The sequence below is a fragment of the Hyla sarda genome, chromosome 6 (assembly GCF_029499605.1).
Source record: "Hyla sarda isolate aHylSar1 chromosome 6, aHylSar1.hap1, whole genome shotgun sequence".
Taxonomy (NCBI): domain Eukaryota; kingdom Metazoa; phylum Chordata; class Amphibia; order Anura; family Hylidae; genus Hyla; species Hyla sarda.
The window spans coordinates 91249163-91273644 of record NC_079194.1 but is presented as its reverse complement, the minus strand read 5'-3'; the positions used below and the strand labels follow the sequence as shown (position 1 = coordinate 91273644).

The following is a 24482-nucleotide window of genomic DNA, read 5'->3' as shown; positions in this document are numbered from 1 at the left end:
ATATAAGTAAAAAGTGTAAAAATAAAAAGTTAGTAAATGTGAATACGGTAAGCCCCTCCCCTAATAAGTTTGAATCAACCCCATTTCCCGTGTTTAAAATAATGTAATAAAAAAATAAAAATAATCATATGTGATACCGCCGTGTGCTTAAATGTCCGAACTATTAAAATATAAGGTTAGCTAAAGTGCACAATCGATGGCGTACAAAAAGTCCCATCAAAACAAAAATGGTACCAATAGAAACTACAGACCACAGGGCAAAAAATGAGCCCTCACATGGCCGGATACAGAAAAATAAAGTTATAAGGGTCAAAAGATGACAATGTTAAAAATATTAATTTTGGTGCATGTAGTTATAATTTTTAAAGTAGTAAAATAAAACCTACATATGGCCCTACAGAAGAAATATAAGGTGTCATTTTTACCAAAAAATGTACTGCGTAGAAACGGAAGCCCTAAAAAGTTGCAAAATGGCGTGTTTTTTAAAATTTCACCCCACAAATAATTTCTTTTTTTTTTGCCGCAGATTATGTTATAAAATAAGTGATGTCATTACAAAGTACAATTATATGGGTCTGTAGGTGCAAAATTGAACACAATATGATTTTCCTATGAGTCCTTGAGGTGAAAATGGGTCCTTAAGGGGTTAAAGAGTGCCGACTTGCAACATGTATCTTGTGCCTTTTATAGACAAAAGTCCTGGCAGCACACCCTTTGAGGAGCTGGCTTCATCCGTGGTTTCAAGAAAAAAAAAAAAGATTTGCTCATAAGAATCAATCACAGCTCAACTTTCATATTTTATCAGGGTCTGGTCAGGACTTGTGATTGGTTGCTATTGGAAAAACTTGACAGCTTTGGATTGGGGCCCTGTGCTTTTAAGAGATGAAAGCAGGTTCACACTGAGTACGTGACCAGAGTCTAGAGATGCCGTGGAGAACGTTCTGCTGCCTGAAACATCCTCCAGTATGACCGGTTTGGGGTGGGTCAGTAATAGTGTGGGGTGGCATTTCTTTGGGGTCTGCACCATGTGCTTGCCAGAGGTAGCCTGACTGCCATTAGGTACCGAGATATCGGCCCTAACCTCCACAGAGTATCGGCCCTAAAAAAATCGATATCGGTTGATCCCTACTCCTAATGCAAGACAATGCTAGACATCATGTGGCTGGAGTGTGTCACCAGTTCCTGCAAGAGGAAGGCATTGATGCTATGGACTCGCCTGCCCGTTTTTTTTTCTTTTTCGTTAAAGGATCGGACAACACATCCACTATGCTGTCATTTTATCCACTTGACTTTATTTTTTTTATGTTTTTTACCTGTCTGCAATAAAGAAAAAGGTTTTAAAGATTGAAGACTTTTTTTTTTTTTTTTTTTTTTAAGGCAGATTGATAAATCTATTATATGCACAATTTTGCTTCCATACTACTGATGCAGGTCCTGTCCTGACCGCCCTTCTGATGACCCAAACTGAGAGCTGTCTGTTCAGGTCTTCAGGCCCAGGCTTGGGGCCGTAATAAGCTTTTGTGAAACCGGCCTTACAAGGAGTGAAAGACGCTGGATATCAATATCAGGCGGCAAGGCAGCCTAGTTAGCCTTTGTTGTGGGTTGGTCTACCAGCGCTTGGGGCAGTGTTTCCCAACCAGGGTGCCTCCAGCTGTTGCAAAACTAATACTCCAAGCATGCCCGGGCATGCTGGGAGTTGTAGTTTTGCAACAGCTGGAGGCACCCTGGTTGGGAAACACTGGCTTAGGGGGCCTGGCCACAGCTGTCAGTCCTATACATACAGCAGTGCTGTGGGAGGAAGATCTCCATGTAAAGGTCCCCATACACTTTAGTCAAGCCAGCCAGACCTGCCAACTTTGGTGGGACTCTTAACAGATGATGACAGGGATCAGAAAAGGTTGGAAATGTTTAAAAGGGGTATTCCGCCATTAAACATCTTATCCCCTAACCAAAGAATAGGGGATAAGATGTCTGAATGCGGGCGTCCCGCCGCTGTGATCCCCCCACCCCTTCATCTCCGAGTAGGACCTAGCATTCTCTGCCAGGTGCTGCTCCAGTCTAGGAAACGCTGGGTTTCTGAGATGGAGAAGTAACACCAAAGCCCCTCCATTCATGTCTATGGGAGGGGGCGTGACATCACAAGGGGCGTGGCATCACGTCTTCAACTCGAGCAGCATCCGGCATCTATACATATATTTTTATTCTCATCCTGATCTGATACATCACAGAGCCCTTAGTGTTGCTCAGAGCAGTGTATGGGTAGGAAATGCCTTTGTTATAGTGAATGGGAACTACAAAAACAGCTCAGCATGCTAACTCAGCTATTTCATATCTCACAGTGGCTGTCCATGTCCAGTCACCTCTACTGGGAGGTACTGAACTCAAAGCGTATCATCTAGGGGCACATTTCGGGTCTATTCACACGTACAGTATCCTGAGCATATTTGATGCGCAGGATTTGAAGCTCTGTTCAGTCATTTACTTTACATTGAAATCTGAAGGACCAAAAATGCGCAGGATACTGTACTATATGTATGTGAATACACCCTTAGGCCAATTTCACACGGTAGAATTTCTGCACTGGATTCTGCATGAATTTATAACCAATACACTTCAATAGGATTCAGTTGTCCCATTCACCTAACAAAATTTTCATGGAGAATTCAGGGCAGAAATTCTGCCATGTGAAACTGGCCTTAGGGTACGTCCACACGTACAGGATCTGCTGCATATTTTGTGCAGCCGATTTTGCTACCCACTGAAGTTAAATAGGCACTGTCAGATATAAAAACTATTTATATGTTGTACATCTTGGCAAAACATTACCCTTTCTAATAACTTATATTAGAAAATTTTATTTACTGCACAGGCATGGACAGAGTCCAGTAAGTGAGGGTGGGCTAGTACTCCACTGTGCTCTCTCCTGTCTGATAGGATTCCTCTGTGCTCTCTCCTGTCTGATAGGACTCTGCTGTGCTCTCTCCTGTTTGATAGGACTCCTCTGTGCTCTCTCCTGCCTGATAGTACTCCTCTGTGCTCTCTCCTGACTGATAGCACTCCTCTGTGCTCTCTTCTGTCTGATAGCGCTCCTCTGTGATCTCTCCTGTCTGATAGTACTCCTCTGTGCTCTCTCCTGTCTGATAGGACTCCTCTGTGCTCTCTCCTGTCTGATAGGACTCCTCTGTGCTCTCTCCTGTCTGATAGGACTTCTCTGTGCTCTCTCCTGTCTGATAGGACTCTGCCGTGCTCTCTCCTGTCTGATAGTATTCCTCTGTGCTCTCTCCCGTCTGATAGGACTCTGCTGTGCTCTCTCCTGTCTGATAGTACTCCTCTGTGCTCTCTCCTGTCTGATAGTATTCTTCTGTGCTCTCTCCTGTATGATAGTACTCCTCTGTGCTCTCTACTGTCTGATAGTACTCCTCTGTGCTCTCTCCTGTATGATAGGACTCTGCTGTGCTCTCTCCTGTCTGATAGTACTCCTCTGTGCTCTTTCCTGTATGATAGTACTCCTCTGTGCTTTCCTGTATGATAGTACTCCTCTGTGCTCTCTTCTGTCTGATAGTATTCCTCTGTGCTCTCTCCTGTATGATAGTACTCCTCTGTGCTCTCTCCTGTCTGATAGGACTCCTCTGCTTTCTCCTGTCTGATAGCAGACCTCTGTGCTCTCTCCTGTATGATAGGACTCTGCTGTGCTCTCTCCTGTCTGATAGTATTCCTCTGTGCTCTCTCCTGTATGATAGTACTCCTCTGTGCTCTCTCCTGTCTGATAGGACTCCTCTGGGCTCTCTCCTGTCTGATAGGAATCCTCTGGGCTCTCTCCTGTCTGATAGGACTCCTCTGTGCTCTCTCCTGTCTGATAGGACTCTGCCGTGCTCTCTCCTGTCTGATAGTATTCCTCTGTGCTCTCTCCCGTCTGATAGGACTCTGCTGTGCTCTCTCCTGTCTGATAGTATTCCTCTGTGCTCTCTCCTGTATGATAGTACTCCTCTGTGCTCTCTACTGTCTGATAGTATTCCTCTGTGCTCTCTCCTGTATGATAGTACTCCTTTGTGCTCTCTCCTGTCTGATAGGACTCTGCCGTGCTCTCTCCTGTCTGATAGTATTCCTCTGTGCTCTCTCCCGTCTGATAGGACTCTGCTGTGCTCTCTCCTGTCTGATAGTATTCCTCTGTGCTCTCTCCTGTATGATAGTACTCCTCTGTGCTCTCTCCTGTCTGATAGGACTCCTCTGGGCTCTCTCCTGTCTGATAGGAATCCTCTGGGCTCTCTCCTGTCTGATAGGACTTCTCTGGGCTCTCTCCTGTCTGATAGGACTCCTCTGCTTTCTCCTGTCTGATAGCAGACCTCTGGGCTCTCTCCTGTCTGATAGCACTCCTCTGTGCTCTCTCCTGTCTGATAGCACTCCTCTGTGCTCTCTCCTGTCTGATAGGACTCCTCTGCTTTCTCCTGTCTGATAGTAGACCTCTGGGCTCTCTCCTGTCTGATAGTACTCCTCTGGGCTCTCTCCTGTCTGATAGTACTCCTCTGGGCTCTCTCCTGTCTGATAGTACTCCTCTGTTCCCTCTCCTGCCTGATAGTACTCCTCTGTGATCTCTCCTGTCTGATAGTACTCCTCTGGGCTCTCTCCTGTCTGATAGTACTCCTCTGTGCTCTCTCCTGTCTGATAGGACTCCTCTGGGCTCTCTCCTGTCTGATAGCACTCATCTGGGCTCTCTCCAGTCTGATAGGACTCCTCTGGGCTCTCTCCTGTCTGATAGGACTCCTCTGGGCTCTCTCCTGTCTGATAGGACTCCTCTTTGCTCTTTCCTGTCTGATAGTACTCCTCTGGGCTCTCTCCTGTCTGATAGTACTCCTCTGGGCTCTCTCCTGTCTGATAGCACTCCTCTGGGCTCTCTCCTGTCTGATAGCACTCCTCTGGGCTCTCTCCTGTCTGATAGCACTCCTCTGGGCTCTCTCCTGTCTGATAGCACTCCTCTGGGCTCTCTCCTGTCTGATAGCACTCTCTGGGCTCTCTCCTGTCTGATAGTACTCCTCTGGGCTCTCTCTTGTCTGATAGCACTCCTCTGGGCTCTCTCCTGTCTGATAGCACTCTCTGGGCTCTCTCCTGTCTGATAGTACTCCTCTGGACACTCTCCTGTCTGATAGTACTCCTCTGGGCTCTCTCCTGTCTGATAGCACTCTCTGGGCTCTCTCCTGTTTGATAGCACTCCTCTGGACTCTCTCCTGTCTGATAGCACTCCTCTGGGCTCTCTCCTGTCTGATAGTACTCCTCTGGGCTCTCTCCTGTCTGATAGTATTCCTCTGTGCTCTCTCCTGTCTGATAGCACTCTCTGGGCTCTCTCCTGTCTGATAGCACTCCTCTGGGCTCTCTCCTGTCTGACAGTACTCCTCTGGGCTCTCTTCTGTCTGATAGCACAGAAGAGTGCTAGCCCACCCTCACTTACTGGACTTTGTCCATGCCTGGGCTTTAGCTTTGATGATTTCTATAAAAAGGAAATAAAACTTTCTTATGAAGTTTATTAGAAAGGTTAATGGTTTGCCAAGATGTACAACATCTAACTGGTAAACTAAATGACTGAGCAGAGCTTCTAATCTGCAGTTACAAATCCTGAGCATCAAATCTGCGCAGGATACTGTATGTGTGAATAGACCCCTAGGGTATGTTCACATGTGTATTTTTGCTGCCCATTGACTTCAATGGGGAGGAAAATATGCAGCAGCAAATACAGCAGATGTGATCCAACCCTTAAAGGCAAACTGTCTTCATAAACACGCGTCATATTATAAAGTAGGAAGAGATGAGCAGATTGATATATATCTTTGTAGGAAAGGACCTAATACAACTTCTTACTTATTTATTGGGAGCCATAGGAGTCCAGTGGGTGGTTCTATCACTGAGAGATACTGTCACTGGACTCCTAACTATAGAAACGGATTTCTATCTAATGACAAGTTTTACTGAATCTTTTCCCAAAAAGATAAATATCCGTATGCTCAGTCCCTTCTCTACTGTATAACATGATGCCAATAGATTGCGTTTTCATGATGACAGGTTCCCTCAAATATCTCCATAGCATCATGGCAAAGACAGCAAACTGCATGAGAGAAACTCATTTAGAGAAATCAAATTATCCTTCATAGAGATGGTTTTGGTTTCTTAAGCAGCTGCTTGTCACTCTCACTGCTGGTTACCTGTTTAATGCACTTTAATGGGTAGCAAGAGGTGCATTTAACCCCCTAAGGGCCAAGCCCATTTTGACCTTAACCCGATAACGACCACGGACGAGTATAGACGTCCAGGTTGGCGGCCGTTCCCGCACCTGGACGTCTATACTCGTCCATTCTGCTCATGGGTGCTGCCCAGTGCACCCACGAGATCGCGGCAGGGACTCGGCTGTATCACACAGCCGGGACCCTGCTGCACTGCCAGGACCGAAGTAAACTTCGCTCCCGGCAGTTTTAACCCTTACAGCCGCGGTCGGAAGTGACCGCGGGCTGTAAGTGTTATGACAGAGGGAGGGAGCTCCCTCTGTCTCCTCTGCAGCACCTCGCATCGCGATCGCGGGGTGCTGCGTGTAATACGCAGCTGGCCGGGACCTGCCGCACTGCCGGGTGTGAAGTTCACTTCACTCCCGGCAGTTTAACCCTTACAGCCGCGGTCAGAAGTGACCGCGCGCTGTAAGGAGTTCTGACAGAGGGAGAGGGCTCCCTCTGTCTCCTCTGCAGCACCCCGCAGCGCGATCGCGGGGTGCTGCTGCATACCTGGGCAGCCGGGGGTCCTACAAAGACCCCCAGGTCTGCCCTGGGTATTGCCTGAAAGGACGTGCCAGAGGCACGTCCTAATATGCTGCCTGCTAGTGAAAACTGGCAGGCAGCATATAACTGCAATGCTTTGGAATACTAAGTATTCCAAAGCATTAAAAAGTGTAAAAATAAATAAATAAATAAAATAAAAGTGTAAAAATAAATAAAAATGTAATAAAAGTGTAAAAAAAAAAAAATATATATATATATATATATTATATATATATATATATATTAAAAATACATTTACTAAATTAATCTAATTTTAAAAAATGCATAATGTGTAGGATCGCATTGGCGGACATCTGCAGCATGTAATATGCTGCAGATGTCCACCATGTGATCCTACACATTATGCAGCAGTCACGGTAATGAGCTCCCTGCTGCGGCTGCGTAGCTTTGTGCGTCCACTCATAGCGGCGGATTTCCCGCCAGCAGTCATGAGCGGACACACTGAGCTACCCAGCTGCAGCAGTGATGGATATATTCGCCATGAGCGGGTGCTTATTCCCACAACATGGCAGATATATCCATCAGGAGCCTTAACTGTCACAGACAGACGCGTTATACTGCCAGCCGAACAAGGACCAATCAGAGTGGTCCCTGGTCCAGCCAATAACTTGTAGGGGTGCGGTATATAAATGGGGTCACTTGTGGGGGTGGGGGTACTGTTCTGCCCTGAAAGCCAAATGGCGCTCCTCTCCTTCTGAGTCCTACCACGCGGCCAAGGAACCATATATGGCCAAAGCGGGGGTATTTCCGAACATGGGACAAGCAGCTAAATAAAATATAGGGTGCATTTCTTTCAATATCAGAAGTGATGTACAAAAAATATGCCCCTCAAATGATGCATTTGTGAAAAATTGCAAATTTCGAATTTTTAACACTGACTGTGTAATAATTCCTGCCAAAAAACTATGGTGTTAAAATACTCACTGTACCCCCTAGCGAATACCTTGAGGGGTCTAGTTTTTAAAATGGGGTCTTTTGGGGGTATTCCTATGTTCTACTACCTTTTAATTTCTGCAAACCTTGCATAGCACACAAAAAAAGATGTACTTTTCAAATTTTCAACATTTTCTAAATTTCAAGTTAAATTGTTAGGCTTCTAACGAATTTAAAATGTTAATTAAAAACAAAAAAATTATGTCAAAATAAAGTAGACATCTGAAAGTATAAGTTTCATAAACTATTTGGTCAGTATGTATAAATATATGCAACCTATTAGTGTTAAAATAGCAAAAAATCTTTTTATTTTTGTAAAAATTTCATGATTTTTTGCATTGTAAAAAAAAACTACAAATGATATCGCCTTACTTTTACTATGTACATGAAGGACGACTTGTGACAAAAAAACAATGTCAGAATTATCGTGATTGGCAAAACGTTACCAGAGTTATTCTCTAATAAAGACAGACATCCCCGATTTGAAAAAACAGGCCTGGTCTTTCAGGGGCGTACAGGTTTATTTGTATTGGTCCTTAAGGGGTTAAAGGGGTACTGATAGTACTCCTCTGTGCTCTCTCCTGTCTGATAGGACTCCTCTGTGCTCTCTCCTGTCTGATAGGACTCCTCTGTGCTCTCTCCTGTCTGATAGGACTCTGCCGTGCTCTCTCCTGTCTGATAGGACTCTGCTGTGCTCTCTCCTGTCTGATAGTATTCCTCTGTGCTCTCTCCTGTCTGATAGGACTCTGCTGTGCTCTCTCCTGTCTGATAGTACTCCTCTGTGCTCTTTCCTGTATGATAGTACTCCTCTGTGCTCTCTCCTGTATGATAGTACTCCTCTGTGCTCTCTCCTGTCTGATAGTATTCCTCTGTGCTCTCTCCTGTATGATAGTACTCCTCTGTGCTCTCTCCTGTCTGATAGGACTCCTCTGCTTTCTCCTGTCTGATAGCAGACCTCTGTGCTCTCTCCTGTCTTTTAGTACTCCTCTGTGCTCTCTCCTGTCTGATAGGACTCCTCTGGGCTCTCTCCTGTCTGATAGGACTCCTCTGGGCTCTCTCCTGTCTGATAGTACTCCTCTGTGCTCTTTCCTGTATGATAGTACTCCTCTGTGCTCTTTCCTGTATGATAGTACTCCTCTGTGCTCTCTCCTGTCTGATAGTATTCCTCTGTGCTCTCTCCTGTATGATAGTACTCCTCTGTGCTCTCTCCTGTCTGATAGGACTCCTCTGCTTTCTCCTGTCTGATAGCAGACCTCTGTGCTCTCTCCTGTCTTTTAGTACTCCTCTGTGCTCTCTCCTGTCTGATAGGACTCCTCTGGGCTCTCTCATGTCTGATAGGACTCCTCTGTGCTCTCATCTGTCTGATAGTACTCCTCTGTGCTCTCATCTGTCTGATAGTACTCCTCTGTGCTCTCTCCTGTCTAATAGCACTCCTCTGTGCTCTCTCCTGTCTGATAGGACTCCTCTGCTTTCTCCTGTCTGATAGCAGACCTCTGGGCTCTCTCCTGTCTGATAGTACTCCTCTGGGCTCTCTCCTGTCTGATAGCACTCCTCTGGGCTCTCTCCTGTCTGATAGCACTCTCTGGGCTCTCTCCAGTCTGATAGGACTCCTCTGGGCTCTCTCCTGTCTGATAGTATTCCTCTGTGCTCTCTCCTGTCTGATAGTATTCCTATATGCTCTCTCCTGTCTGATAGGACTCCTCTGTGCTCTGTCCTGTCTGATAGCACTCCTCTGTGTTCTCTCCTGTCTGATAGGACTCCTCTGGGCTCTCTCCTGTCTGATAGCACAGAAGAGTGCTAGCCCACCCTCACTTACTGGACTTTGTCCATGCCTGTGCTTTGGCTTTGATTATTTCTATAAAAAGGAAATAAAACTTTCTTATGAAGTTTATTAGAAAGGTTAATGGTTTGCCAAGATGTACAACATCTAACTGGTAAACTAAATGACTGAGCACAGCTTCTAATCTGCAGTTACAAATCCTGAGCATCAAATCTGCGCAGGATACTGTATGTGTGAATAGACCCCTAGGGTATGTTCACATGTGTATTTTTGCTGCCCATTGACTTCAATGGGGAGGAAAATATGCAGCAGCAAATACAGCAGATGTGATCCAACCCTTAAAGGCAAACTGTCTTCATAAACACGCGTCATATTATAAAGTAGGAAGAGCTGAGCAGATTGATATATATCTTTGTAGGAAAGGACCTAATACAACTTCTTACTTATTTATTGGGAGCCATAGGAGTCCAGTGGGTGGTTCTATCACTGAGAGATACTGTCACTGGACTCCTAACTATAGAAACGGATTTCTATCTAATGACAAGTTTTACTGAATCTTTTCCCAAAAAGATAAATATCCGTATGCTCAGTCCCTTCTCTACTGTATAACATGATGCCAATAGATTGCGTTTTCATGATGACAGGTTCCCTCAAATATCTCCATAGCATCATGGCAAAGACAGCAAACTGCATGAGAGAAACTCATTTAGAGAAATCAAATTATCCTTCATAGAGATGGTTGTGGTTTCTTAAGCAGCTGCTTGTCACTCTCACTGCTGGTTACCTGTTTAATGCACTTTACTGGGTAGCAAGAGGTGCATTTAACCCCCTAAGGGCCAAGCCCATTTTGACCTTAAAAGGGGTACTCCGCCCCTAGACATCTTATCCCCTATCCGAAGGATAGGGGATAAGATGTCAGATCGCCGCAGTCCCGCTGCTGGGGACCCCCGGGATTGCCGCTGCTGTGAGTTCGCTCTGCACGTAATGACGGGCAATACAGGGGCCGGAGCATCGTTACGTCACGGCCCTCCCCTTGTGACGTCACAGCCCGCCCATCTCAACACGAGTCTATGTGAGGGGGCGTGGCGGTTTTCACGCCCCTGCCATAGACTTGTATTAAGGGGGCAGGCCGTGATGTCACGAGGGGCGGAGCCATGACAACATGTTGCTCCGTCCCCTGTATCGCCAGTCATTACGCAACGGCGATCCTGAGGGTCCCCAGCAGCGGGACCGCGGCGATCTGACATCTTATCCCCTATCCTATGGATAGGGGATAAGATGTCTAGGGCCGAAATACCCCTTTAAGGACCAGGCCAATTTTATTTTTGCATTTTCGTTTTTCCCTCCTTCTCTTCTAAAAATCGTAACTCTTATATTTTCATCCACAGACTAGTATGAGGGCTTGTTTTTTGCGTGATCAGTTGTCCTTTGTAATGCCATCACTCATTTTACCATAAAATGTATGGCACAACCCAAAAAAATACTATTTGCGTGGGGAAGTTAAAAAGAAAACCGCAATTTTGCACATTTTTTAAGGTTTTGTTTTCATGCAGTACAATTTATGGTAAAAATGACATGTGTTCTTTATTCTGCGGGTCAATACAATTAAAATGATACCGATGAGTACATACTTTTCTATTATTTTCGCGCTTAAAAAAGAAAAAACGCAAACTTTTTAACCAAATTAGTATGTTTGACAACCTATAACTTTTTCGTTTTTCCATATAAGCAGCGGTATGATAACATTATATTTTAATAGTTCGGACATTTACGCATGGGGGGCGATACCAAATATGTTTATACATTTTTTTTTTTTTTACACTTTATGGGGGAAAAAAGGACATTTTACATTTTTATTGGGAGGGGATTTTACTTTTATTTTTACACTTTATTAGTCCCATAGGGGACTATCTATAGCAATCCTTTGATTGCTAATACTGTTCAGGGCTATGCAAAGGGCATAGCACTGATCAGTATTATCGGTCATCTTCTGCTCTGGTCTGCTTGATCTGAGACCAGAGCAGAAGACCCATGGAAGGCGGCGGAGGCAGGTGAGGGGACCTTCGTGCGCCATTCTGGATGATCGGATCCTCACGGCAATGCTGCGGGAGATCCAATCATCCATATTTCTGACCACACTACCGCAGATGCAGTGATCTGTCGTGATCGCGGATGTCGGCCATTACAGGCAGGTCCCTGGCTGCGATCAGCAGCCGGGACCAGGCGCGCATGACCCGAGCATCGCTCCGATGCTCGCGGTCATGTATAGGACGTAAATGTATGTGCTGGTGTGCCAAGTACTGCCGCACCAGGACGTACATTTACGTCCTTGGTCGTTAAGGGGTTAAGCAACAGATGTCCGATCAGCAAAGACAGACTAGGATCATTCATAACTATCCCTATATTTGCACACGCCACTTCCATTCTGTTTATATAGATCTTTTTAGGACACTTAAAAGAAAAAAACAAAAAAAAACAAAAGCAGCATTGAAGACATTTTATGGTAAACAGTGTTAGTATCCGCAGCATAAAAACATTACATTATATTTTTATCTGTGAACATCAATTTATACTACTTCCACCTTAAGTCACATATAAGAGCTATATGGTCAGAAGGATGTGAAACACTAGGTAGAGCCTGGTGACTAGTGACTTCTTCATGACTTGGCATGGGAATAACTTGTTCCACGTCTAAACATTCAGAGTCAGCAAATATATAATCTAAGCATCCATGGAAGCCACCCACATAATTGGTGTAAGCAGGCTCCCCACAGGCGCTCTTCAGTTTGAGAGGGTGGGTAAGAGACATATTGCAGCGTTCCTCCTCGCCATTAGATGTCCAGTCCTCATGGTTCTCAGAGATGGTCCCATCTCTTACAAAACTGTACATACCAGTGGAAGGGGTGCTATTAAAATCTCCACAGAAAATTATAGGAATGCCAGGGTTGAGTTCATATGCCACATGTCTGATATGAGACAAAGCAACAGCTATCTGAAGTAACCGGATGTTGCCACCTGGAAATAGAAACAAGGAGTTAATTTAAATAGAAAGACATGTAAAGCATCTGCATGACCTAGTGAGTAACATATAGAAGCATTTTTTATTTTATTTTTATGAGACAGGTACTCTTAAAAAATTGGATTATAGACCCTAGATCTGTTAGCAGATATTAAAGGGGTATTCCAGGCAAAAACATTTTATCCCCTATCCAAAGGACAGGGGATAAGATGTCTGATTGCGGGGGGCCCACTGCTGGGACCCCCCGCGATCTTCCTACAGCACCCGCATTCTATGCGGGAGCTGCATCTCCAGTTTAGGAAACCTTCAAGTTTCCAGGACATGGGACGTGATGGCCGTCACGACATGAATGGAGGGGGCGTGGCGTGACATCACGTCCCCAATCCTGGAAACCTGAAGGTTTCCGAAACTGGAGATGCAGCTCCCGCATAGAATGCGGGTGCAGCAGGAAGATCACGGGGGGGGGTCCCAGCGGCGTGCCCCCCGCGATCAGACATCTTATCCCCAACCCTATGGATAGGGGATAAAATGTTTTTGCCCGGAATACCCCTTTAATCACAAAGAAGACAGACTTCTATAGAAGTCTATTGGACATTCTTCTGTTGTTTTCCCTAAGCTTAAAGGAGAACTGTGAATTCGGGTAGAAAAGCAGACATGGTGCACATCTACAATCTTGTATAATGATCTGATTGCTTCTCAGCACAATATCAAAAACTAACAGGTTGTTAGTATACATTTTTGATCAAAAAGTACAAGCCCACTCGCCACGTCAAGGCCACCTATCCAGAGTGGGTCCCTAACGTCCCTAGCATAAAATGGCGCAGCACCGGGCGGCGACCACCACCGCAATTCACACTGTCCGAATTCACACTGTGATTTCTATCCCCTCTTTTTTTTGTTTGAACATGTTGTCTGCACTCTTCCCCACCCCCTCAGCCCAACCCTATATAAGTAGTAGTTAGCTACACATGGGTCATTTCTTTCCTAGCAGCCTCCCAGTCTGACTGGGAGAGCATGGTAAGTGAGCCATTACAGCCTGTTCACACTGGTGTGGTGCTGTCCGGTGTCCGTTACTGCCGTGGCGCCGCTCTGCCGGTGGGTCGTTCCCCCCTGTGGGCATTGGTGTCGCGGCGGTGGTGGTCACCGCTCGGTGCTGCGCCATTTTATGCTAGGGACGTTAGGGACCCACTCTAAATAGGTGGCCTTGACGTGGCGAGTGGGCTTGTACTTTTTGATCAAAAATGTATACTAACAACCTGTTAGTTTTTGATATTATGCTGAGAAGCAATCAGATCATTATACAAGATTGTAGATGTGCACCATGTCTGTTTTCTACCCAAATTCACTTAAAAGGAGAACTGTACTGAATTTTTTCCCATTTCCTCTGTGCTCGGGCTGCCAAAAAAAAAAAAAAAAACAACATTAACTCACCTTCTGACGTTCACCCATTGCGCCATTATCGGCGTCCCGGTCCTCCGGTGCCGGTCTTCTTCCTGGGGACAGTGAGTCATACTGCGCTCAGCGTATCACAGGCCGCAGCGATGCCCCACCTTCTCCCTGCTGCCCGGGCTCGTTACATGACAGTGAGCTTAGCCTATCACCTGTCGAGGAGGGACATCGCTGCGGCTGGCGATACATTAAGTGCTATATGACTTATCATCCCCAGGAAGAACAACAGCACTGGAGGACCGAGACACTGATATCGGCGCAACAGGGGAACATAGGAAGGAGAGTTAAAAAAAATTTTGTTTTTTGTAGCCCGAGCACAGAGGAAAAGGAATAATTTTCAGTACAGTTCTCCTTTAACTTGAACTGTACACATAGAATAACTTTCTCTTCAAAGGTATGCTTAGAGAGTAGATGACAAAGTTCTCCCCAACCTTACTGGCAGCAACTCTCTTCCAATAAAGATGGAGAGTCACAGGTTAGGGGACATTGTCTTAGGCTCCTTTCACACTACCGCTACTGAGAGAACCTGAACGGCCATTTGTGGCGAAGCCCAACGGCAGTGTTAAAGTAGCCTAAAAGGGTGCTTACTACAGTATTTTCCAGACAGATAAGTAAAAGTTTAAGTGAAAATGCACCAACATTAATGATCAGCATAGTGAAGGCTGAACTCACCTTTTGGGTGAAAGTAAAGATGAGTGTTGGCCACACAAATTTTTCTAGAAGGATCAGCTGTGGACTCAAGGACAGTTACCTAGGAAAAGATATTATATAAGAAAATATTACCATGCTAAATAGGTTACCAAATAACACGGCTAGGGGTATATTTGTACAAGGCAGACATGTTGCAGACAATGGGGGAGATTTATCAAAACTTGTGCAGAGAAATAGTGGCGCAGTTGCCCATAGCAACCAGATTGATTCTTTCATTGATCACAAGCCTTTTCAAAAATGAAAGAAGCAATCTGATTGGTTGCTATGGGCAACTCAGCAACTTTTCCTCTAGACAGGTTTTGATAAATCTCCCCTATGAATCTATTTAACACATGCACCAGAACTATCCAGTGTTAAAGGTCCCTGCTAAATACAATGTGGGCAAAGCCTTACACAAATAGTGCTCAATAGACTTACCACGACTCCATTCATTCTCTATGGGAGCTACTGGGAAAAGCTGCACCCTGTACTCAGCTGTTTCCAGTTTCCTTGGAGAATGAATGTAGAGATGGTGTGCATGTGTATCCTGCCACTCCAACACCGGTGCCCATTATCAATGCAGAGGGGGACCCGGCACTCAGTATCACTTCCCCCCTCCCCCCATATGCAATGACGTTACCAATGTTGCAGCAACGTAGTTTATCTATTGGACTGTGACTCCCCCACCTCCCGTAACTGTATATTTCCAAGATGACCACAGAGCAGAAGTGGAGCAGAACAGGTAGGACCTCCCCTTTAACACAGGGTGATCTGAAGGTAGGACAACCCCTTTAACAAATTCTAGTGACATGGCTTCATCACACTATGGAAATTTTGCCCAGAATTTAGAGTGGATTCCACATGCCCTAGGCCTTAAAGGGGTAGTCAGGCCATAGACATCTTATCCACATGATAGGGGATAAGATGTCTGATCATGTGACATCACGCCACACCCCCTCCATTCAAATCTATGGGAGGGGGCGTGATATGAATTGAGGGGGCGTGGTGTGACTTCACGTCTCCAGTCCCGGAAAAACTGTTTTCTGAGACTGGAGCAAGCAGCCGGTTCATAATGCGGGTGCCGCACGTAGATCGTGGGGGGTCCCCCGTGATCAGGCATCGTATCCCCTATGCTTTGGATAGGGGATAAGATGTCTGATCATGTGACATCACACCACACCCCCTCCATTCATGTCTATGGGAGTGGGCGTGACTTTCATTACGCCCCCTTCCATAGACATGAATGGAGGGGGTGTGGCGTGACTTCACGTCTCCAGTCCTGGAAAAACAGTTTTCCGAGACTGGAGCAAGCAGCCCGGTTCAGAATGTGGGTACCACACGGAGATCGCGGGGGATCCCAGTGGCGCCCCCCCCCGATCAGACATCTTATCCCCTATCCTTTGTATAGGGAATAAGATGTCTATGGCTGGAGTACCCCTTTAATGTCTGCAGCAGTTTGCTGTGGACAGTGCCATTACATTCACTAAAGCACAGGGCTGGGACTTCTCTGGAAGATTGAACATATTCAGACTTCTAGAGGAATCCTATTCTGTGTCGGAAGTTCCACTGTGAAACTTTTGTAGTTTAAACAGAGCAGCAGTATCCCATTGAATTCAATAGAAGTCTGTTGCATGCGAAATATTTGAGGCATTTCCATAGTGTGAATGGGGCCTAATTGTATCTTCTGCCAAAGAACAATATGGGAGATTGTATAACTACAGCAGATGAACTAGATCAGGTGTCCATCGCAGCCAATCAGTTCACAGCTCTCATTTTCCCGGGTGTCCTATGGAAAATGAAAACAGCAACCTGATATGTTGCTATGGAAAATCACGTTATGAGTCATTTGCATGAGAACCAATCAGATCCAAGCTTTCACTTTCTAACGTGCACAGTGATACAAGCTGGAATGTGATTGGTCGCCATGTGTAATCAGCATCCTTCGTCTCCCTGGTTACCTGCAGGGCGGAGGAGCGCTGAAGCATCTTCTCTTTGGCGCCCGGGTAGCGGTCGAGGCTCTGGAGCAGGTCCTGGTGCAGCGGGTCATCGGTCAGCGCCTCCCCCAGCAGGATGTCGTGCCGGCTGGAAAGTCGGTAGCGGCTTCGGCGGTAGAACGTGGCGAGGCCTTCGTGCTGTTTGTCTTTGAGTCGGAAGAGTCCGTCCAGGCCGAAGGCCTCCAGCGCCGGGGCCAGGCTGTCGGAGAAGACGGTGCGGTCCACCTCCTGCAGGCAGAGCAGGTCGGCGCGGTATCCGCTCAGCTCCTTGCGGATCAGGCAGTGGCGGTACTCCAGCTCCAGTGCGTACGGTGCGCAGTACGGGAAGAGCACGGTGCGGGCATGCTCGGTCTGAGCGTAAACATCCGCCAGCAGGTTATAGGACACGGCCCGGATCACCGGCTCCTCGCTCAGCCGCTGAGTGTACAGGTGTCGCTCATCAAACGTACAAGCACCGGGCCCGGCCTCTACGGGCCCCGCCACCTCCAGCTCCCGGGTCTCCCCGAGCCTCTGCCCGTCTCCGGGGGTGCAGCGAACCTTCAGCCGAAGCCCGATGTCCCCGACCGCCGGGGTGAAGACGCGCTCATGGCCGACCTCCTCCCACTGCTGCCCGGCCGCGCTCTCAGGACAGTCCCCGGCTTCACCCTCGGCCTTCTGCCTGAACCACACGAAGAGCGAATGATCGGGGTGGGCGAACTCCAGGCGGAGGCGCGGGCAGACGGGGAAGTCGGCCATGACATGCCGGGGCAAGTCCAGCTCATGGCAGATCGGGGGGTTCCGCTCAACCCGGTACAGGACGCCTCCCACCAGCAGTTCGGCGCCGTCCTGCCAGGCCTCGGCGTTGGTGGCCGCCTCAGACACGGGCTGTCCGAGGTAGAAGAGCCGCACGGGAGGCCCCGGAGCCGGCGGCTCCTTCCGCTTCTTGGTCTTGGTGGCGCTGGCGGAGATGCGGGCGAGGGCTCGGCCCAGGGGCTCGGTCTGGTCCCGCTGCAGTTGCCGGTTGGAGCCGTTCAGGGTGAGGGAGATGCTGAGCTTGGGCTCGGCCGGGACAATCCTCACCACGGCCCGGTCCATGCCGCCTGCCCGGCCTAACAGGCGCAGCGCCCCGCTTAGCAGCCGCGATGACACTCCGCTCATGGTAGCGCCCTCTGCTGGCACCAGGGCACCTCCTGCTGAGCATCTCGGGCTCACACCACGTGGTGTGTCTGGTGCGCCCTCTGCTGGCACCAGGGCCCCTCCCGCTGGGCATCTCAGGCTCGCACCACGTGGTGTGTCTGGTTTATTAGGGCAGTGTTTCCCCCTGTAATCAGACACTTATCCTCTAGCCTTTAGGGTAAGTGTTTCTGCCCTGGAGTTCTCCTTTATACTGCGTTTTCACATTCAGGAATTTAAGGAATAAATAATGCATACATTTAATTTCTGTGGCAATGCTTTAAAACAGTGTTTCCCAATCACTGTGCCTCCAGCTGTTGCAGAACCACAACTCCCAGCATCCCCAAGGCGGTACGGCCATGCAGGGAGTTGTAGTTCTGCAACAGTGCACTGGGTAGAAATGGTGTTGCCTTACAAATAATTTCTTGTTTTCTCACTCATTACATTTGGAGGTAAAATGAGTGATGCATAAAAACAAACCTCATATGGGTCATTAGATGGAAAAATAAGAGTTATGGGGGAGATTTATCAGCGCTTTTAGAGCATTTTTTTTCCGTCTATGTTTTGGCACAAGCAGCATATTTAGCGACTTTTTAATGCGTCTTTTGATATAGACAGTTTCACTCTTTTTACCTACCCGTAGAACGTTTTCTTTTTGACCATACAGTGGTCACGTATTTATCATTTGTGCGCAAAGGTACTTTTATTGGTGCAAAGCTACACCACCTACCAGTAGGCGTGAGAATCACTTCTATCTTCCGCAATTCAACCTTTAAAGGAGATATTCAGTGCTGATACGCCCCCTCAATACAACTCTATGGCAGAGCCGGAGCGCTGCCTTCAGTAATCTCCTGCTCTGCCATAGCGATGTACTGAGGGGGCGTGTCAGCCGCCGCTCCGTGCGGTGGTCAACACCAGCTATCTGGCCAGCGAGCCGGGGCCCCGTACAGGACATCGCGGGGGGCCCCAGCGGTCGGACCCCCGCGATCTGAAACTTATCCCCTATCCTTGGGATGTAAAGGAGGGAAACAAATGCTGGACACCTGCTCTCTAGTGTGCAATACTGACATAAACCTATTGTCACAGATGTACCTTGTCCAGCTCCAGCGCAGCATCTAGTCTTGTCTCGTTGTGGGTAGCGATGTCATATGTTATCTTGACAATGGCCCTGTGGAGAGCAGGGTCGCTCTTCATTTTGTGATGTAGCCAGCCCGGTGATGTAAAGTTTACCTCAATCCGTAGAAAACTTAGAGCGCACGTGCAGCAATACGCTGATAGCATAGGGCTAACGTAGGCAGCGTTAGGAGCGTAGCCCTACACATGCGCAGTTGTCTGTACCGCGCAAGCAGATTTCTACGATTTGTAGAAAACTAAGAGCGCATGTGCAGCTTTCCTCCGCTGCACAGTTAGTGTAGGGAGGCTAGCTTAAGTTAGCGCATGCGCAGTTGTTTAGAGTAGTTCGTAGAAAACTGCGCATGCGTACGTAGTGAGAGTAGGTAGCATAGTGTAGAAGGCAGGGAAAGAGGGAAACCAGCGTAACGTTAATGTAATTTAACATTAGTGTAGCGTAGCTAGCTTAGATTGTAATGTTGTTAGTGTAGCTTAGGTTTTATAAGCATGATGGCAGTTGTAGTTTTGCATGTTTTACAGTGAAGAGACCACAACTCCCAGCATGTCCAGACAGCAAAAGGCTGTCCAGGCAAGGATGGGAGTTGTAGTTTTACACAGGTATAGAGTAGTTAGTGTAGCGTAGTGTTAGCGCAGTTTTAGCGTAGCTAGTTTAGCGTAGTTAGCACAGTTTTAGCATATTTAGCGTAGTGTTAGCAGAGTTTTAGCGTAGTGTTATTGCAGTTTTAGTGTAGTTAGCATAGTGCTAATGCAGTTTTAGTGTAGTTAGCGTAGCGTCATGTTAGCACAGTTTTAGCGTAGTTAGCGTAGCGTAGTTTTAGCATATTTAGCGTAGTGTAGTGTTAGCGCAGTTTTACACAGGTGTAGTTAGCGTAGTGTTAGTGTAGTATTACACAGGTTTCTACTATGCATTCCTATCCTAGTGACGCCCCACAGTATACTGTAGTTATGCAACAGCTGGAGTCACCCTGGTTGGGAAACAGTGCAAGGGGCATCTTGGCTGCACCATGCACGGATACTTATGCAGGAAGGGGTTGTCTAAAGTGTAAGAAATAAAAGAAGTTACAAAATAGCTTAACGTCAGGGAATAGGTAAACATTTTTTTCAAAAAGCACGCATTTTTACCATATACTAGTCAAATTTTTTGTTGAAAATGTAAAATAAAATGTTGATGGATGTGTCCTTTTTGTGTCAAATCTTTTTATTAAAGTTTTTTTTTAAAATATTATATAAACAACGCCCAAAAGGGCAAGGCAATATAACACCATACAAGGTGTAAAAGTATAAGAAACAAAAACAGAGCACAGTGATATACTGTACAACAAAAACAACTTTTGTGCAACTGCTGTATATGAGGGTCACATCATACAAATAAATACCTTATATTGAAGGTTCAATAAGTAAGAATTCGTTCCTTGGACTGAATTTGTTCTCCAGCGAGCAGTAGCTAGAAATCCTATTGTTACAGTATAAGGTATAATATCACATACCAGAGTAAAGATCAGATGACCAAGTATAACAAAATAAGAGATTAAATCCCCTGCTTAAGTGTGATCGGATTGTGACCACATCCTTCAGGTGCGGTCATTTGGGGGATATTTATCAATGTTGGTGTGAGGTAGTAGAGAATTTACCCATGTTTGCTTTGTGTATTTTTTGCGCAGCTGCTCAAAATTTACCAAAATTGCTCACGTGACTTAATACATTTTGCATAATTTTAGAAATCAATGAGCTGCACAGAGAGGTTGAAGCTTTGTGTTCTGGCATCTGACACATTTGTTCATGTCCTATTAGGCGGTGTAGGTTTGGGGAAAAAAAAGTAGGCTTTGTGCAAAAATTGTGCACAAAAAATTTGCCACACATGATAACTTCATGCCCACTGCATAAAGTGCTTCACGGTGCCCCAAATTATACACCGGCTTGAAAAATGCTCTATCAAAAAGAACGCACAAAAAAAAACCACAACAACAGAACCTGTGCAATATCTGGCACTGCCAGAAGCAGGGGCCGCCACGCCCCCTCCACGGGAGAGCTGGGGCTCCATACAGGAGATTGCGTTCGGCTATCTTTGGCTCTCCCATAGAGATATATGAAGGAGGGTGTGGTGGCCCCCGCTTCGGGCGGGGGTTGTGTCGCGCCGCTCCAGGGGAGAGACGGTGCTCCATACAGTAGATCACGGGGGTCCCAGCACTAGGACCCCTGCGATCTAAAACTTATCCCCTATCCAGCAGATAGGGGATACGTTTTTATCCACAAGACTACTGCTTTTAATAGATGTCACCTACATAAAGAGGTTTTCCAAATAAAAATTCCACAGGATATTGGATAAGTGTCCCAGTGGTTGGACAACCGTGACCTCCAGAACGGGGCCCTAGGGTCTCTGCTGGAGTGGGGAGTCGCACATGTATGCTGCTGCTCCATTCATTGGGGGAGATTTATTAAAACCTGTGCAGAGGAAGAGTGGTGCAGTTGCCCATAGCAACCAATCAGATAGCTTCTTTCATTTTGTACAGGCCTCTTTGAAAATTAAAGAAGCGATCTGATTGGTTGCTATGGGCAACTGCACCACTCTTACACAAGTTTGAGCTGTCGAAGAGAACAGTACAGCAGTGTGCTCTCTGGAAGCTCCCATAAAGAATAAATGTTCGACTCACCCCCCCTTAATTCATAACAAAGACCCCAGAGCCCTGTTCTGGACATTGTGGGATCCAACCACTGGGACACTTTCTTACTTGGAATACCCCTTTAATTTTGTCAAAATAAAACTAGAAAAGAATAATAATTACACAGTGAAATGCTGAAAGACTACATTTTCCAGAACATACTAAAACAAGACACTACAAACCTCAGAATTATCAAGAAACATATAAATACTCAATGAAACACCGAGGTAATACAATTTCCAGCATAACCTTGTCATGAATACACAGAGGAGTATTGAGGCACTAGAAGTCCCAGCATAACCAAGTAATAAACAACACAATTGTGCACTGAGCCATTAGAAGTCCAAGCATAGTTAAAGGGGTATTCCAGGATTTTTTTTGTATTTGACTATGTTACAGGGGCTGTAAAGTTAGTGTAGTTCATAATAGTGTCTGTACCTGTGTGTGACAGTTTTCTCACAATTCTTTTGTGATTTTTGCCCCAATATTTATATTTAACAGCATACAAAATTACTCAGGTCTCAGGGTTTCCCAGGTGGCAGTGCATCGAGACCTGACATCACTAGTCAGGTGTGCAAAGGGAGCCTGTCTGCTTCAGTGGGTGGACTGCTGGGTTGGGTGGGAAAGAGAGAATTTTTCAGTTGGATGCACCCTGGTTAGAAAACACAGGTCTTTTGAATGGAATGATTGTGTTTCAATGGGTGTGGTGGCTTGTGTGTGGGAGGAAGGAATGTGACTTCACACTTACAAACATGGAACTATGGGATGTGTAGTTTCAGAGACCGAACTCCAACAGGAAATACCAAGTTCACAAAAAAATAGCCACAGTGTTATGGTAATCTCACAACATAGCCATTTAGCCCCGAGACAAGCACAGATCCTTCCTAAGCATGTCCATTACTGTCTGCCAGGTACATACTAAAATGACATTATGGTGGATAACCCCTTTAAGTAGCAAAGGATTACACAGTGAGGCAACACAAGTCCCAGCATCACCTAGGGGGAGATTTATCAAAACCTGTGAAGAGGAAAACTTGCCCAGTTGCCCATAGCAACTAATCAGCTCGCTGCTTTCATTTTTATGAAGGCCTGTGAAAAATTAAAGAAGTGATCTGATTGGTCGCTATGGGCAACTGGGCAAGTTTTCCTCTGCACAGGTTTTGATAAATCTCCCCCCTAGTGATGAATGGTCTCACTCTAGCCCAGTGATCTTCAATCAGCCTACGCGTGCGTCCACACTACGGAATACCCGCGGAACTCCGCGAGCGGAATTCCGCGGTGTAAACTTAACATTAGTGTAAATGGGTCTCCGCGAGACCCGTTCACACTGCGGAATTTCCACGGCGGAAAATTCCGCCGCTGAAATTGTTCAGCGCAAAGAAAGAACATGTTCATTCTTTGCGCGGATTCCGCAAGCACTGCATAGCCGTCAATGGTGACGGCCCAGTGCCCCGTGGCCTTAGCGCCAAAGTATCCACGGCGGCGGCCGCCAGGTGGAATCTCCGCTCGCGGAATTCAGTGAGCGGAGACTCCACAGTGTGAACGCACCCTTAGGGTGCGTTCATACTGAGGAATTCATGAGGAATAATTTTGGTCAGGAAATTGTTGCCTTCTGTCATTTTATACATCAAGTGGAATTTCCATGTGGAAATGAAGATGAATGAAGGAGGAGGCTATTTAATCTACTTTTCTGAATTCCGCTTAAATTCCGCTTCAGGGTGCGTTCACGCGCTATTACTAGCAGCGGGTTTCACGCTGTGGGAAACCTGCTGCGAGTTACACTACCATTGATTTGAATGGGTCCACAGACAGTCTGCAATAGTGTCAGGTTTGCGGACTGTCCGCAGACCCATTTAAATCAATAGTAGCGTAACTCGCGTAACTGTTCAGTGGTCTCTAAATTGTAGCACTCCAGATGTTGCAAAACTACAAATTCCAGCATGCCCACACAGAAAACAGCTGTCTCGGCATGCTGGGAGTTGTAGTTGTGTACCTCCAGCTGTTGCATAACTACATCTCCCAGCATGCCCTTCTGTGATCAGTACATGCTGGGAATTGTAGTTTTGCAACAGCTGGAGGCACACTGGTTGGAAAATATTGAGTTAGGTAACAGAACCTAACTGAAGGTTTTTCAACCAGTGTGCCTCCAGCATTTGCAAAACTACAACTCCCAGCATGTACTTACAGACTGTGCATGCTGGGAGTTGTAGTTTTGCAACAGCTGGAGGCTCACTGGTTGGAAAATACTGAGTTAGGTAACAGAACCTGAGTTAGGGTACATTCACACGGGCGGGTTTACAGCAAGTTTCCTGCTTCAATTATGAGCTGCAGCAAATTTTTCGCCGCAGCGCAAATTCCTAGCAGGAAACTCACCGTAACCCGCCAATGTGACTGTACCCTTAAAACACTACACTAACACCTAATAAAGAGTAAAACACTACATATACACCCCCTTACACTGTTGTCCCCCCCCCCCCCCCCAATACACCAATACAAATGAAAAACGTATTGTACGGCAGTGTTTCCAAAACGGAGCCTCCGGCTGTTGCAAAACAACAACTCCCAGCATTTCCGGACAGCCACTGACTGTCCAGGCATGCTGGGAGTTTAGCAACAGCTGGAGGCACCCTGTTTGGGAATCACTGACATAGAATACCCCTATGTCCACCCCTATGCAATCCCTAATTTAGTCCTCAAATGCGCATGGCGCTCTCTCACTTCGGAGCCCTGTCGTATTTCAAGGAAACAGTTTAGGGCCACATATGGGGTATCTCCATACTCTGGAGAAATTGCGTTACAAATTTTGGGGGGCTTTTTCTCCTTTTACCCCTTATGAAAAGGAAAAGTTGGGGTCTACAC

General features: G+C 46.4%; 1 protein-coding gene across 1 annotated transcript; it reads right to left on the bottom strand.

Moving 5' to 3' along the window:
- Positions 1 to 12010: 12010 nt before the first annotated feature.
- Positions 12011 to 17897, bottom strand: PDE12 (phosphodiesterase 12). The gene is made up of 3 exons (XM_056524434.1): positions 16645 to 17897; positions 14669 to 14747; positions 12011 to 12543 (listed from the first exon to the last, which is right to left on the bottom strand). Exons 1-3 carry the CDS (start codon positions 17815 to 17817, stop codon positions 12101 to 12103), a joined length of 1695 nt encoding a protein of 564 aa, XP_056380409.1. The 5' UTR covers positions 17818 to 17897; the 3' UTR covers positions 12011 to 12100.
- Between the last annotated feature and the right edge of the window lie 6585 nt (positions 17898 to 24482).

Coding starts and splice junctions, on each gene's coding strand:
- PDE12 (XM_056524434.1), bottom strand. CDS start 17,817: ATGAGCGGAGTGTCATCGCGGCTGCTAAGCGGGGCGCTGCGCCTGTTA. Junction 14,748..16,644: donor AGCGCTCCTCCGCCCTGCAG/GTAACCAGGGAG, acceptor ATCTTTTCCTAG/GTAACTGTCCTTGAGTCCAC. Junction 12,544..14,668: donor TCTTTACTTTCACCCAAAAG/GTGAGTTCAGCC, acceptor TTCTATTTCCAG/GTGGCAACATCCGGTTACTT.